At 40.2% G+C, this 17120-nt stretch overlaps 1 protein-coding gene across 1 annotated transcript in view; it reads right to left on the bottom strand.

Annotated features, from left to right (window-relative positions):
- cstf3 (cleavage stimulation factor, 3' pre-RNA, subunit 3) overlaps positions 1 to 17120 on the bottom strand; it is a 115176-nt gene that overhangs the window by 9785 nt on the left and 88271 nt on the right. The window contains exons 9-17 of the mRNA XM_043705521.1: positions 14311 to 14388; positions 14027 to 14189; positions 13422 to 13531; positions 10545 to 10661; positions 10356 to 10430; positions 7742 to 7885; positions 7548 to 7650; positions 3752 to 3821; positions 749 to 944 (exon numbers count right to left, since the gene is read on the bottom strand). Of these exons, the coding sequence (XP_043561456.1) occupies positions 749 to 944; positions 3752 to 3821; positions 7548 to 7650; positions 7742 to 7885; positions 10356 to 10430; positions 10545 to 10661; positions 13422 to 13531; positions 14027 to 14189; positions 14311 to 14388 (1056 nt within the window). The remainder of the gene's footprint in view (positions 1 to 748; positions 945 to 3751; positions 3822 to 7547; positions 7651 to 7741; positions 7886 to 10355; positions 10431 to 10544; positions 10662 to 13421; positions 13532 to 14026; positions 14190 to 14310; positions 14389 to 17120) is intronic.

Here is a 17120-nt window from a genome sequence, read left to right as displayed (position 1 = left end):
TGCGGCTGCACTTGGAGTATTGTGTACAGTTCTGGTCACCGCATTATGAGAAGGATGTGGAAGCTTTGGAAAGGGTGCAGAGGAGATTTACTAGGATGTTGCCTGGTATGGAAGGAATGTCTTATGAGGAAAGGCTGAGGGACTTGAGTCTGTTCTCGTTAGAGAGGAGGAGGTTGAGAGATGACTTAGTAGAGACATACAAGATAATCAGAGGGTTAGATAGGGTGGACAGGGAGAGCCTTTTTCCAAGTATGGGGATGGCAAACACGAGGGGACACAACTTTAAAGTGAGGGGAGATAGGTATAAGTCAGCTGTCAGAGGTAGTTTCTTTAGTCAGAGAGTAGTAAGGGTATGGAATGCTTTGCCTGCAACGGTAGTAGATTCGCCAAGTTTAAGTGCATTTAAGTCGTCATTGGACAGGCATATGGACGTACATGGAATAGTGTAGGTGGGATGGGCTTCAGATTAGTATGACAGGGCGGCGCAACATCGAGGGCCGAAGGGCCTATACTGCGCTGTAATGTCCTATGTTCTACGAAACTAGGCCAAACACACCAGAAGGTTCTGATGCTAATAAAAATAGTTAACTCAAACATTTCTCTACAACGGGACTAGCCAGCACATTGTGAATCAAAATCTGAACTCATGACCAGCCACTGATGCCCTTATTCAAAGAAAAACATGAAAGTTTTTGACACATAATAGAAGCAGGAACTGAATCTTATTCAACAGTGCTGAAGTAAATACCTTATATCCAAGAGCTTTAAGTTCACTATTGGAACAAGGAAACAAGTCCATGAACTTGTATCTGTCCACTAGTAAGGCTGTTTCCTTTCCTTCATATTCCTCCTTAAAAGCAGCAAACCTCCTCTTTTCCACTTTCAGGATACTGGCCAGATCTCCAATGTTGCTTTCGAAAGCCAGAAACCGTGCCCAGATCTCTCTGCAATGTTGATGGGTGCAACATAAGAAAGACTAGAATTAGCATAGTTCTAATAATGGGAGAAAGTGGGGACTGCAGATGCTGGATATCAGAGTCGAGAGTGTGGTGCTGGAAAAGTACAGCCGGTCAGGCAGCATTGAGGAGCAGGAGAATCGAAGGTTCGAGCATAAGCTGCTCTTCAGGAATGAGGTTTCAATTCCTGATGAAGAGTTTATGCTCGAAATGTCAATTCTCCTGTTCCTAGAATGTTGCCTGACCGGCTGTGCTTTTCCAGCACCACACTCATGACATAATTCTAATAGTGCTGTCTCAGTTTCCTATTCCTTACTGCCAAGAAAGTGTGTGTAAAATACAGCAGCTCTCTAAGATTGTATCTTCTACAGCATACAATGCTGACAGAGAATTTATCAATCCTTCTGTTACAAAGCACAGCACATCAAGGCACTTAATACCATTTCTCCCTTTCAAACTACAAAAAGTTAAACTTTCCAACTAAAAACTTGACTAAACTTTCGACTATTAAAATAACCTGCATTAATTATCACTTAAAGTTGGGAGGATAGAAGCCAAGACACGGCACAGAAGGCAATTCATCTTGTCAAGCCTCTACTAATTCACCGAAAAAGAGTTATTAATTTTTTTTGCCTTTTCTGCACCGTCCTACAACTTTTCCTTGTATGTATTTATTCAATTTCCATTTGAAAATTACTATTTTGGAGAATGACATAGCACTTTTTGTCATTTATATAAATGATCTAGATGTGAACATAGCAGATATAGCTTGTAAGTCTGCAGATGACACCACAATTGGTGGTGTAGCAGACAGCCATGAAGATTACTTCAGAGTACAATGGGATCTTGATCAGGTGGCTGGTGGGCCGAGGAGTGGCAGATGGAGTTAAATTTAAATAAATGTGAGGTGCTGCATTTTGAAAAGGTAAATCGGGGCCAGATTTATACACGTAATGGTTAGGGGTCCTGGGGAATGTTGCTGAACAAAGAGACTTTGGAGTGCAGGTTTATAGTTCCCTGAAAGTGAAGTCATAGGTGGACAGGATATTGAAGACGGCCTTTGGTATGCTTGCCTTTACTGGTCAGTGCATTGAGTATAGGAGATGGGAGGTCACATTGTAGCCACTTTTGGAATACTGCATTCAATTCTGGTCTCCCTGCTAAAGGAAGGATGTTATGAAACCTGAAAGGGTTCATAAAAGATTTACAAGGATGTTGCCAGGGTTGGAGGATGACAGCTATAGGGAGAGGCTGGGGTTATTTTCCCTAGAGCGTCGGAGGCTGAGGGGTGAACTTATAGAGGTTTATAAAATCGTGAGGGCTATAAATAGAGTGATTGGCCAAGGTCTTTCCTCCCGGGTAGTGGAGTCCAAAACTACAGGACATAGGTTTAAGGTGAGAGAGGAAAGATTTAAAAGGGAGCCAAAGGGCAAACTTTTCATGCAAAGGGTGACGTGTATGGAATGAGCTGCCAAAGGAAGTGGTAGAGGCTGGTACAATTACAACATTTAAAAGCATCTGGATGGATATATGAATAGGACAGGTTTAGAAGGATATGGGCCAAATACTCGCAGGTGGGACCAAATTGATTTAGAATATCTGATTAGCATGGATGGGTTGGACTGAAGGGCTTGTTTCTGTGCTGTACAGCTCTATGATAATAGTATCTTTGGATTAGTAATCCAGAGGCATGGTTTTGTGTGAGAGGCATTGGTTCAAATCCCGCTATGGAGACTTCATGAAATCATCGTCCAATAGTTAAGAAAATGCATCCAGTTTACTTTAGGGAAGGAAATTTGGCATACTTATCTGGTCTGGCCAATACGAGAGTCTAGACTCTCAGTAGTTTCACTGGGCCTGAACTGTCCTCAAATATTTTAGTAAGACAGTCAATTCTAGGGTGATACAATAGAATAGATGCCTGTTCTATCCTCCGATGCTCGAGGGAAAAAAAACTCTCTGGCCTATTCAGCTCATTCCTGTAACTCAAACCCTCCAGTCCCAGCAACATTCTTGTAAATCTTTTCTGCACCTTCTGAGGTTTAACAACATCTTTCCTATAGCAGTGTGATCAGAATTGTATGCTGTATTCTAAAAGTGGCCCCACCAACATCCTCTACTGCCACAATGTGATATCCTAACTGCCATACTCAATGTTCTGAATAAAGACGTATGCCAAACGCCTCCTTCACCACCCTGTCCACCAGTGACTCCACTTCCAAGGAATTATGCACCTGCAGCCCAAGGTCTCTTTGTTTCAGCAACACTTCCAGGACCCTACCATTAAGTGCATAAGTCTTGCCCTGGTTTGCCTTACCAAAATGCAACACCTCACAGTTATCTAAATTAAACTCCATCTGCCACTCCTCAGCCCATTTGCCCATCTGATCTGTTGTAATGTGAGGTAACCTTCTTCACTATCCATTTCACCATTATTCTAATCCCAGAACGTAGAGCTGCTACTGACCCACAGAGCATATCCAGGTTACCCCCATTAAATAGACTATTTATTTGTGTTACATTGGTATAAATTATCTAAATTAAAAGTTGTCTGTGGCTCAAAGTATTGAGTACTCTACTGAATCATGACTGTGAACAATGAACCATGAGGAGATCATTTAAAGAATACCTTTCCAAAACAAATCTTGAAAACCGTAGTTTATTAAATCCCCAAGACTGCTCATAACTAAATAATGAGTTAGTAAAATTTACATCAGATTCACTTTAACAGGAAAACATTTAAAAAAAAATTAAGTTTCTACATGCTGAATAAATTTTAAGTACAAGAATATTACCCAGATTTCTCAGGTGGTAAGGATCCAGATGTCAGCACACGTTCAAACAAAACTCTGGTATTATTGTCCTCTGAAATGTAGACAAATGCAGGTAAACATACACAGGACATTACATAAAGGGTTGGGTAGAGGCTTGATGAAGCATAAGTTGCTAGCTTGTTGGGCCAAATGCCAGCTTCTTTGCTGAATATTCTGTATAATTCTTAAAGATTTCGGTTTGGTCCTCCAGGTAGGCTCCACAATCACCAGTGAGTCTCACTAATTGCACCAGGGCTAATCACACTTTAGATTCAGAGGGTAGCTTGGATTGTGGGTTTTCACCATACCCATTTCGGTCCCTCCCTAAGTGACCATTAGGATGGGTGGAGGCTCTAATTACATCCACATGACCATCCTCTTTCCATTTCTGCAATGGAACTATACACGATAGCAGTGCTCCTCAAATTCTGACCTCTTATATACTGCCAATTTATTTTGCCCACAACTGAAAGCTATGTCTACAGATTAGCTCTGGGAATTCCCTTTAAACCTCTCTTTCCTTTTTTAAAAGGATGCTTTGGAAAACCTTGTAGTCACCTGCCTGAAGATCTCTAACATAGCTCAGTGCTAAATTTTGTTTGATTGTGCTTCTGTGAAACACTATGACAATGAAAGGTGCTATATAAAAGCAAGTTATAGTCCAACAGGTTTATTTGGAAACACTGGCTTTTGCAGTGTTGCTCCTTCATCAGGTTATTGATGAAAGAGCAGCTCTCTGAAGGCTAATGCTTCCAAATAAACCTATTGGACTATAACCTGGTGTTGTGTGATTTTTAACTTTTTGCACCCCAGTCCAACACCAGCACCTCCAAGTCATGAATACATAAAGGCAAGTTGCTGTTAGTTGTGCTGGAAGGCTTTGGGAGCACTATATTAAATTTTTCGCCACTGGATTATACCTGACAATGATCTCAACAAAATCTAACTTACATTCATTTCAACCTTTACCTTCTTCCACACTATAGTTTCAACAGTAAACTGTGTCAAGTACGAGAACATTCGAAGCAGAAACCTCAGGTTTACAAGTTGTTTATTGCGTGAACTGTTGCAAAGTGACAGTGACCTGCTGGTGATCTTTGCTTCAATGCTCCCCCAATTGAAGAAAGAAAGGGCAATCATCAAATACGTATCAAATTTCCCATCCACAGGAGGCCACAGAATACTTCACAGGCAGTTACGCACACTTGCAGTATAGATGATGTTATATAAACAAATATTAAGACAATTTTGCACAACCACCCATACAAATAACTTATTCGTTTTTGGTGGCACTGGTTGTGGAAAGAACATCGATATGATCATCAGGTGGACTATTTTAGCAATGATAGTCATGGATTCTTTTATCGACATCTGAATGGAATCAAAGATCATCCTCCCCAAGTCCCTGCCCCCTACCCCATCCCTATAATTCTGCGTTTCCTGTAGCTAACCCATCTTGCCTACACCTCCCTGGACACTATGGACAATCAGCATGGCCAATCCACCTAACTCACTCATCTTTGGACCATGAGAGGAAACTAGAGGCATCTGGCTGTAACCCACTCACACACAGGAAGAACATGCAAACTCCACACAGTCATCCAAAGGTGGAACTGAACCCAGATCCCTGGTACTGCAACAGTGCTAACCTCTGAGCCATTGTGCCGCCCTTGCACTTTTGGTGGCATGGTGAGAACTCACTCACAAAGCTGCTGATTCAGATGCAATTGTGCTCCCAGCTGATCCAAAGAGACATTTCAGCACTTGTCTCCTTCTTCTCCCTTCCAGACCGTGTCAACAAAAAGCTGTTTTCTCCCACTCTGGTCAAACATTCCATCATTGCTCATTTGTTAGCTACCTTCTGAGAAATGCTCTTGATTGGTTTGATTTTCATTTGAGCCATTGTTATTTTGAGCAGCAACTTTTGCTCTTGTTTCCTTGCTGTCATCTCTAGAATATCTCCAGATTTCACCCTTGATCCCCTTTCGCTTCCTATTTGCTTGTAACTCTTGGGAAGTATCAGCAATGACAGCGTCACTTTCCATGCAGATGCCAATGGACCAGGTTTTACTTGCTGGTCTTCATTTTTGAATCCACAACAATTTTTCTGTCATCAAACTACTCCTATCAATGATGTAGAGGTGCCAATTTGGAGTGGGGTGTTAGTCCAGTCATTCAGCTTTTCTCCAGCATCACCTTATTTTTAATTTTTTGTAATTATCTTCCTGCCTCATTTAATCAGATTATAAGTCTTGTTTGTTATTCAGCTGTTGACACTTTACTCACATCATCTAACACCTTGGTCACCTGCACAGACTGATTATTCAACACTCCACTCACACCAGTTGAATGATCTTTTGATCTCTCTGCCTATAAATTCTATGTCTGTGTGCTCTTTTCTCTCACCTCAGTTGATGAAGGGGCTGCTCTCCAAAAGCTTGTGATTTCAAATAAACTTGCTTAACTAACCTGGTGTTGTGTGACTTCTGACTTTACTCATATCAAACCAGAGATGATCCAGAACTTCACTGGGATGATTAAAGATATCTTATTTGGTACCTTCCATGGGATTCCATTTCTTCCCTGTCTTCTAACTCAGTCTGAGCTAAATCAGTTAGTGCCTCATGCAAATACTAAGTTTGTTCCAATACTAAGATTGCACACCTTCACTTCTGCCACTTTGGTCTTTCTCAGTGTCTCTAGCAGTTAAACGATCATTCATTGCTATGTTGCATGCTCAATCCACTGCCAATGTTGGGCTCAAATCTTTCCATTTCTCCAAAACAAACCATAATGTAGAGTACCTTCTGTAATTTGGTAGCCAAATATTTTTTAAGAAGTTGTTCAGATTTTTACTTATTTTGATGGTATACATTTTAATTTTCAAAATATCTGAACAGAATAGTCAATTATTTTTGGCATTGAAACTGAAAGCAGTTAGTAATTTAAATCAACTAACCTAAATAACAACAAAGCCAAATTTTGGCTAAACAGAATTCAAAATCATTGTCCTAATTTGAAAACTGCCTCATGTTGTCACTTGGTTCTAGTTCTGTAGGCTTCTCTAAACCTATGTCTCAACTGACACCCTACGACCTCTATAGAATTATCTTTCTTTATCTGGTGAAGCATCTTAGAGCCCCTTAGGACCACCCTCTGCAACTCTCAAGTTTTGGTCTTCTTTCCTTTCTTTCTAAAAGTCATCATAACACATCAAGTTCATACCTTTTGGGACAGCTCTCTCAATCCTCTACTATTTTGTCATCTTCCCAAATGGTTTAGGTCAGCTTTGTTTCGTTAAAGTTGCCACAGAAACATCATGTTGTAATCATTGCTAATGGCACATTACCATGAAGGCTGCATGGGGAGATAGCTAAATGTTTTTTTCATTTTTGTGCTGTTCAAAATTGTGCTCTTGGCCTGCAAGTCTCCTGTAGTTGGCTGCAAGGGGAAACCTGTTGAGATGTAGTGACAACAACCAATTGTTGGAAAGACCCAGTAAATCCCACAGGCTTAATTTAATGCTGCAGCAGCATTGCAATGTACACAGCATTAAGTTACAAATTACTTCCAAAACACGTTTTAAAGGCAGGCACATCTGTCAACACATTTCCCCCAGATGGGCACAGGAGCAGACCAGCTCATCAAGCTTGTCCCACCATTCCAGATCACTTAAGCTTCTCCTCAATGCCATTTTTTTGCAATATCTCAATATCCTTAATGCTATTCGTCAATTATTAACATCTGAGAAGTGATTCAAATGGGATACAGTTCTTACCATTAAGATGAGAAAGATAGTCAATGTAAGCCAATATGTATTCTGGAATGTCCCCATACTTCTTTAATCCCAGCTCAAATATCTTAAAGGCTACTGCCTTGTCCTAAAACGGAGAAGAAAGCAGTTATTTAGATTGAGAGTTCCATGGTGCATTTGTAGAACTGAGAGCTTCAGGACAGAACAGAAATGCCTACCTTACTGCAATAATATTCCATGAGTGCAGCAGAGACATAGACATGATGGCGCGTTCTGGGATCTTCCCTTGCTTTTTTAAATATGGATCGACCAGACTTAATACCCTCAGCTCTTCGTGCAAATTTCATGTACTGGATGTAAACCTTCAATACAAACATTAATAATAAGTCATGCACTTCTAGTTTTAAATTACTGGTGTGTTTGGTCCGGAGCCACAAAACTTCCATGTCTCCTCCTCAGTGCCATTTCAACCAAATCTCTAACAGCAGGGGTTCCAGAAAGTCTCCTCAATATTCTGTGATTAAGAAGGGGGAGGTGATCTCACTTTACAGAATGCTATGCAGTAAACCATGCTGAAACACATGGAAACACAGGAATGAGCATGATACATCCATAGGTCCACTGTCATAAAAGTCATACAGCATGGAAACAGACCAATTAAATTAGTCCCATTTGCCTGCACTTGGCCCATATCCCTCTAAACCTTTCCTATTCACGTACCTATCCAAATGTCTCTTAAATCTTGTAATTGCATGTGCATCCACGACTTCCTCAGGCAGTCATTATCTCACTCAGAAGTCAAGAATTATTATTAGGATGAGGTTCTGGAGGACTGGTGACACTACAGGAACTCAACAGCAGTTCTAAATTCAGAGTGTTAGCATACTGTGATGAAATCCTCGAGTGACATCCACTTGTTTTGTGCTGAACAAGCATTTGTGAAATGCAGCATTTAAAGCATATGATCATTGTTAGCAACATTCAATACTGCCCAGAGATGTGGCAAGGTGTATTGCAACTATTTTCTCTCAGGACAATTTTGGGATCAGTGAACAGGAGCTCAATGAAGGGGGCAGGAACTGATGGTCATTCAGCAGGGGAAAGATAGAGATTTAGATGCCATTTTAACTAGTTTCCATTAATTAATTCATTTCCATTCCATTGGTGCTGCAATTATTTGTACTGATAGAAAGACCCGGGGTGGCACGGTGGCACAGTGGTTAGCTCTGTTGCCTCACAGCGCCAGAAACCCGGGTTCAATTCCCGACTCAGGCGACTGACTGTGTGGAGTTTGCACATTCTCCCCGTGTCTGTGTGGGTTTCCTCCGGGTGCTCCGGTTTCCTCTCACAGTCCAAAGATGTGCACGTCAGGGGAATTGGCCATGCTAAATTGCCCGTAGTGTTAGGTAAATGGGTAAATGTACGGAAATGGGTGGGTTACACTTCGGTGGGTCGGTGTGGACTTGTTGGGCCGAAGGGCCTGTTTCCACACTGTAAGTAATCTAATCTAATCTAATCAAAGACAGGTGAAATACATAGATACATTGACTCAGTGAGGAGTCACATTTGGATGGTTTCATGCTATTAGAAAAAACTCAGGATGTGGTTCTACAAATTAGTAGGCAGCTAAGAATTAGTGTCAGAAATCAGAAACTGTCCTGGAGCTAAAGAAATAGGAATATTTATGAAATTGTGTTGCAGAGAAGCTTTGGGAGACTAAGAAGAAGCCTCCAAGCATTAATACTTAAGGGTAGTTGAGAGAGTCGGGGTTGAAAAGCTCATAGCAGTATTTGCTTGACATAAGGAACATGTTTGGAGTTTGGGGAAAACCCGGGGCAGACTGTCTTAATGAAGCTTGCTGTTGAAGTTAAGCTTGTGAATGAGTACAAGAGTGCAACTTTAGAGTCCAGGGGAGTGTGAATCTGGGATAAGAGGGTAATCATGGAGAAGTGGAACAGTTATTGAGCGGGATTTCAAGACCTGATCAGCAAAATTAAAGAAGATTAATGAAATTTCAGAATCATAAAATTGTTACAGTGCAGAAAGAGGCTGCGTGGTTCACTTTGTTTACAGCAGCTCTTTGAGCATTTTAACTGAGTAAACATAAACCTAATGACCTAACATCCCACCATGTCACTAATGCATGCAGTGGGGTGGGTGGTTACTGAGAAGTCTGTGGGATCTGCCCAGATTGGACTTGCATGTTGATGGGGTTTTCATTTGCAATATATTACTCATGGTAGAAATAGGTTGTGAATGTATTACTATTCTAACTTGTGTAGTAAAGTATTATTTAAAACTGTGGAGTCTTGAAGTTTTACTTTCTTAGTAAGTCCCTGAATGTGACTTTTTGTCTACTTTAAAATGAGAAGTTCTTGGTCCCTCACCAAATCAAAACAAAAATTGGTGACCTTGGTTTGGGAGTACAGCAATATAAATGGATGGGGAAGGCAAATTAAAAAGTGACAAAGGAAAATATTATTAATAACAACCAAATAAAATTACAAATTGGTTAAATGGTCAATTCAAGTACCATAAGTTTGAGTTATTAAAGGCAACAGAACAAGAAAAACATATGAAGAAACAAATCAACCAAGTGAATGGTGGTAGATGCTCAAAGGGCTAGAAGGCCTCTTCCTGTTACAATGTCTCTCCCAATATTCATGCATTTTTTTAAACCTGAAGTGAATGTTGCACTCCTTTCAAGTTTTACCTGGACTTCATAGACACCACTACCTCTTTCCCAGTTTTCATAAATCTCGAAATTATTATGATATAAATATTTATGTCATTACTCTTAATCACAAACTGAGAATAAAAAAAAACACTCACCAACGTTGGATCGATATCTTCGATAGCCAATAGCCTATTGTATATGCTATGTACCTTCTCATATTTCATCCGACTCTTGAAAAAAGCAGAAGCACTCCCATTAACTGTGCTAGTAAAACAGAGAGCAGGAACCAAAGATTAAAGCAGCATTTGTTTTATGTACTGGAGGATAACATAATCTTTACTCACTTCTTCGTAGTCTGCATAAGCAAAGTAAAGCAGCATGTTCTTCTTTAACAAAGTGCTGATTGCCCTTTCATAGATGTTTGCAGCCTCATCACTGAACAGTTTTGCATTATTCATGTCCTGCCACAAAGCAATATTTATTAGAAAGGCTCCTCAAATGAACCATTGCTCACCATTCAGCGCATTGGAGTTATTATACAAATATATGAAAGAAATGCAACAACAAAGAAAAATCAACAATGCATCATGAAAATGTCAGTGTATCGGAAAGATGTTGTGAAACTTGAAAGGGTTCAGAAATGATTTACAAGGATGTTGACAGGGTTGGAGGAGCTGAGCTACAGGGAGCGGCTGAACAGGCTGGGGCTGTTTTCCCTGGAGCATCGGAGGCTGAGAGGTGACCTTATAGAGGCTTACAAAATTATGAGAGGCATGGATAGGATAAATATACAAAGTCTTTTCCCTGGGGTCGGGGAGTTCAGAACTAGAGGGCATAGGTTTAGGGTGAGAGGGGAAAGATATAAAAGAGACCTAAGGGGCAACATTTTCACGCAGAGGGTGGAATGAGCTGCCAAAGGATGTGGTGGAGGCTAGTACAATTGCAACATTTAAGAGGCATTTGGATGGGTATATGAATAGGAAGTGTTTGGAGGGATATGGGCTGGGTACTGGCAGGTGGGACTAGATTGGGTTGGGATATCTGGTCGGCATGGACGGGTTGGGCCGAAGGGTCTGTTTCCATGCTGTACATCTCTATGACTCTATATATGTTAGGGCTATGGAAAATAAACCATGTTTTTTAGCACTACATAAGCAAATGGGTTACCTAATAAGAGCGTGTTTTTAAAAAAAAACAAAACTACTACACAGACCAAAAGCTATAACTTGTATTTGTCCTCACTTTTAGTGAGGAATCCCAAGATGCTTCACAGAAATCTAATGAAATAAACTTTAGCACGAAACCACATGAAGTGGTACATTAGGGTAGGTGACCAAAATCTCAGTTAAAGAGGCAAGTTTTAAAAAGTGTGTTAAAGAACAAAAGCATGAGACCAACTGTTGTTTCAATTTAACCAGGGGATTTGAAGAATCTCACTATTTCATGAATGCAATGAAACACACATGGAAAGTTTTTGTAATTTTAGTGTCCTAAACCATTCTAAACATCAATATTTCAGCTCTAAATTGTTTTGGCTGTGATTTCTATGTGGGTTATATGAATAATTGTGAATGTTTAGGCCAAAAAAAAATCACCTGTCAACTTTTACATTATTTCAATTTTTACACTGCTATAGTGGTTGCTTATAAGGAGTGAGAAACAGAGGTGGGTTGGTTTTGAAAGATAATTCCAGCATTTAGGGCCTAGGTAGCTGAACATAAGGTCACTATTGACAACAATTAAAATTAAGCATGTGCAAGGACCAGGATTGGAGGAGTGCAGAAAGCTTGTAAGAGTTCGCAGCGATAGGAAGACAACCTCAGTGTGCAAATGGAAAGGAGGAGACAAAATCAGAAAACATTTCTAGTTATATTGGGTATTATACATAGTAAGTAAATTTAGTTTGTTAAATGCAGAAAGGAGTGATAGGCTAGAGGATAGCAGACCGTGTGAATAAAAGCCACAGGTATAACATGGTGGCTCAGTGGTTGGCACTGCTGCCTCACTGTCAGAGACCTGGGTTCAATTCTAGCCTTGGATGACTGACTGGTTGGAGCTTGCATGTTCTTCCCCTATCTGGGTTTCCACAGGGTGCTTCAGTTTCCCCCAAAAGTCCAAAAATGTGCAGGTTAGGTAGAATGGCCATGTTAAATAGGAGGTTATGGGAATAGGGTAGGGATTTGGGTATGGGTGGGAAGCTCTTTGGAGGGTCGGTGCAGATCCAATAAGCCGGATGGCTTCTTTCCAGACTGTAGAGATTCTATGATTCTAGGTACGATTTGTGAATGCATCACAGCAACTCACCAAAGGTTTTATGACAGTACCACAAAACCCAAACTCCTACTGCTTAGAAGAACAAAGATAGCACACTCTTGGGAGCATCAACTCTTCGCTGAGTCACACATCATCCTAATTTGGAACTACATTGTTGCTTCCTCAGTACTGCTCAGTTAACTGCCTGGAAATCAATCTCTAAAAGTACAATTATAGCATTGGCACTATGTGGACTGTAGAGGGTCAAAAAGGTGGCTTATAACCATTTTCTAAAGGTTATTTAGGGATTGGCAGTAAATTCTGATCTTGCTAGTGCCACTCCTATTACATAAAGGAATAGAAAAAATGGTAAGTAACAGACTGAAATAAAGAGTCACATTACTGTAAAGGATCAGATGCCAGAGATGTGCAATGGAAATGAAAATGCTGATGGATTGACAGCCAATGGACCTTTGTGCAGGATTTGATTTTTGGAATGGAGGTGCTCACAGAAACTGCCAAACACAAGCAGTCAATAATTGTTGCCAAGGAGATTCAGACATCACTAGATATAACCCACTAGTGTTGGTCAGAACATGCTGTTGTCAGCATAGTTTTACAATAAGGCATGAAGCATGCTGCAGAGAACAATGTGACAGTTTGTTTTGAATAAAATGGTTGATTATCATGTTTCAGGTCAGGGAATATGTGGCAAAGGCCTCAGGAAAGCTCACATTATTCTAACCAATTTGCAATTATTTCTCTAGTGCACCCTTTTAAATTAGAAACAATAATTCTCTTGTAGTAGGCATTTGAGGGTATTCAATAGTACAATGGACTTGCCATTGACATACATTTGTGAAAATATTACAAACAAACAAAGATCGTCACATTCTCTTAATTATGATTTGACTGAATTGAGCAAGACAAATGGATTATCTGGCAGTATTAGCTATTAACCGCCTTACCCCCTTTTCTGCCAGCAATTTGCTCGATTGCTCCAAGTACTGGGCGGCTTCGTACCAGATATCAGGATGATGTCCTAAAACCAGCAGACATTGTTCGTAGGCAAACATAACTGCAACAAACACAGACAATTCTTTAGAATCTCCATAAACATTAGTTCTACCATGAAACATTAATATTAATCTATTTACAGAAAATGATTCTTAAGCAGAATTATCACCACCTGCCCTCTTTCCCAAGTTAAAAAGGAGCTGAACTGTCCCTTTAAGATATTACAAACAATGCAATAATGTACATTTATATGATGTCTTTAACATAGTCACCATCCCAAGGCACTTCACAAGAACATTTTCATAATAATACTTGACACAGCTATGCAATGAGATATTAGGATAAGTGACTTACAACTTGATCACAGAGTGTTTTTTAAGAGATGTCTTAAAGGAAGAGGAGGTAGAAAAGTGGACTAAATTCCATAGCTGTATGCAGTGATCATTGTGAAAACAAATTTGATACAGATTTGTTCAAAACATGGTGATATAAATGACCAGATGTGCGCCAGAATATCTACATGCAAAACAGCAGTGGTACTGTTAAGTAGTCCCACCTCGTTTAGTGATTAGCGTTTGGTCTTCTGTGCGAAGTGGGTTACTCTTTTCCCACTGGATATATTTCTTCCACATGTCAACCTGTTGTGCTTCCTGCGGGCTGTTCTGTGGTGGGACTGATGGTGCATTACGGTCTAGACCTTTCATTACAGTCTCATATTCCTGTAAGAAAAGCACAGAAGTTTAGGAATCAATTTCTTGAATTTAAATTAGACTCATGGCTTTAAAATCTTTCTTGTTTCAATAACTTTGATACAACAATTGTGAAGTAAAACAGAAATACTTTTGCCACTCGCCGAGCATTCATGTAATCCCTGCTACGATCTTCAATCATTTTCTTAGCAAGGTGAATATTGATGCTCTGTGAAGGAACAGAACATAATGCTGCAATTAACTTTATTTTCATTATTAGAAACCCAAGAATTGCACTTCAGTGTCACACAGGGCATACAAAGTCTATAAGTTAAATTATTAGTTTTGCAAAAGCAAACTTCAAAAGTAAGCCATTCAGAGTCTGCAAACTCACTGACTCCATTATTAAGGCAGTCTTCAATACTCAATATGTTTCTTTCATTTTGAGATGTCATGCCCTCTTAACATCAGCTACTCTCTTTAACGTTTTCAGTCACGTGACTGTAGCAAAAAAATTCACAAGTCACTTTAGAAACCCGTTCTGAAAATCTTTGTAGTATTGCGTTAGTATTTGACATCAGAAATCTGAAGCAGTTGTCAGATAGACTTTGCAAATGTCCCAACTTTCACTTTGTCAGCATGGTATGGCTCATTTTCAGATACTACAATCATGGCTTTCATAGATTCATAGAATCCCTACAGTGTGGAAACAGGCCCTTCAGCTCAACAAGTCCACACCGACCTTCTGAACAGTAAGCCACCCAGACCCATTCCCCTACGTTTACCCCTGACTAATGCATCTAATCTACACATCCCGGAACACTATGGGCAATTTCCTATGGCCAATTCACCTAATCTGCACATCTTTGGATCGTGGGAGGAACCCGGAGCACCTGGAGGAAATCCATGCAGACAATGTGCAAACTCCACACAGACAGTCGCCCAAGGCTGGAATCGAATCCGGGTCCTTGGCGCTGTGAGGCCGTAGTGTTAACCACTGTGCCACCGTGCCGCCCCTTTGAATAACAGAAGCAGCTCGTAGGTAGCTGAACAAAATGAGTTCTCTATTTAAGGCATGATGAAAAAAACGACATGATTACAGGTTGTATTGCGAAACTAAAGTAAAAACAACACAGATTTGGAAAAATGCGTGCAAATTGAGGTTGCACATTTAGAGCAAAGTCCTACATCTACTGTTTTGAAGTTGTTGATTCATTTAAAATGAACAGAGATTATAAAATTAGTGCAGGGAAATTTCATTCAAATGTACTTATTCTTTAATAATACTCAACAATCATTTAAACCTCAAATGACTGATTCTTTCAACACTGAAAAAGAGCTACACAAAAATACTTTTGTTGATTTAAGCATAGCGCTGATTTTCAAAACAGTTCCAACAACAGTGTTAGGTGTCTCTTAGCTATCTGTGCCAATGCACACAGAACATACTTTTCTAACTGAAATCCAAATGTATCCAATGTCTACTGATGGGTTCAACAAATATTCAATGGATGGTTAAACTGGAGAAGCTGAGCCTGTTTCCTTTAGGATGGAAAATCTATAAGGAGATTTGATGGGATGCTTAAAATCATGAAGGGGTTAGAGAAAACTAAGTAAAGAGAAACTGTTTCCAGTGGCTAAAAGACAAAGACAAATGGACACAGATTTAAGAGATTGCCAAAAGGATGACAGCTGACATGAAAAATAGCTTTGTCATGCAAGGACTGGTTTGGATTTGGAATATGTAGCATAATGAGATGTATATACAAATTTAACAGAAGCTTTTAAAAGGAAATTGGATGATTTGGATGCGAGCATAAGCGGTAAAGTTAGTAAGTTTGCAGATGACACCAAAATTGGAGGTGTAGTGGACAGCGAAGAGGGTTACCTCAGATTACAACAGGATCTGGACCAGATGGCCAATGGGCTGAGAAGTGGCTGAGAAGTTTAATTCAGAAAAATGCGAGTTGCTGCATTTTGGGAAAGCAAATCTTAACGGTGCTTATACACTTAATGGTAAGGTCCTAGTGAGTGTTGCTGAACAAAGAGACCTTGGAGTGCAGGTTCAAAGCTCCTTGAAAGTAGAGTCGCAGGTAGATAGGATAGTGAAGAAGGCGTTTGGTATGCTTTCCTTTATTGGTCAGAGTATTGAGTACAGGAATTGGGAGGTCATGTTGCGGCTGTACAGGACATTGGTTAGGCCACTGCTGGAATACTGCATGCAATTCTGGTCTCCTTCCTATCAGAAAGATGTTGTGAAACTTGAAAGGGTTCAGAAATGATTTACAAGGATGTTGCCAGGGTTGGAGGATTTGAGCTATAGGGAGAGGCTGAACAGGCTGGGGCTGTTTTCCCTGGAACGTCGGAGGCTGAGGGGTGACCTTATAGAGGCTTACAAAATTATGAGGGCCATGGATAGGGTAAATAAGCAAAGTCTTTTCCAGAACTAGAGGGCATAGGTTTAGGGTGAGAGGGGAAAGATATAAAAGAGATCTACGGGGCAACTTTTTCTACATAAAGGGTGGTACGTGTATGGAATGAGCTGCCAGAGGAAGTGGTGGAGGCTGGTACAATTGCAACATTTAAGAGGCATTTGGATGGGTATATGAATAGGAAGTGTTTGGAGGGATATGGGCTGGGTACTGGCAGTGGGACTAGATTGGGTTGGGATATCTGGTCGGCATGGACGAGTTTGACCAAAGGGTCAGTTTCCATGCTGTACATCTCTATGACTCTAAATAGCAGAAGCAAGTTATAAAGCAGGACTGTGTTAATTGTTGAACGACCTTTCATAGACTTATGGATTGAGAGGCCTCCTTCTTAGCTGTTCTATTTTAAGATTCAACGTGCGTTCTATTCAGGTAAGGAAAAAGACGTTATCAACTTGTGGCGCTTAGTCAGAACTATTTTCACAACCATAGAGTCCAGCTCATTTCAGGTGAATAGAACATCATATCACAG

This window comes from Chiloscyllium plagiosum, chromosome 16, assembly GCF_004010195.1.
Source record: "Chiloscyllium plagiosum isolate BGI_BamShark_2017 chromosome 16, ASM401019v2, whole genome shotgun sequence".
NCBI lineage: Eukaryota > Metazoa > Chordata > Chondrichthyes > Orectolobiformes > Hemiscylliidae > Chiloscyllium > Chiloscyllium plagiosum.
The sequence above is the reverse complement of the archived record's forward strand: the minus strand, read 5'-3'. Positions and strand labels throughout refer to the sequence as shown.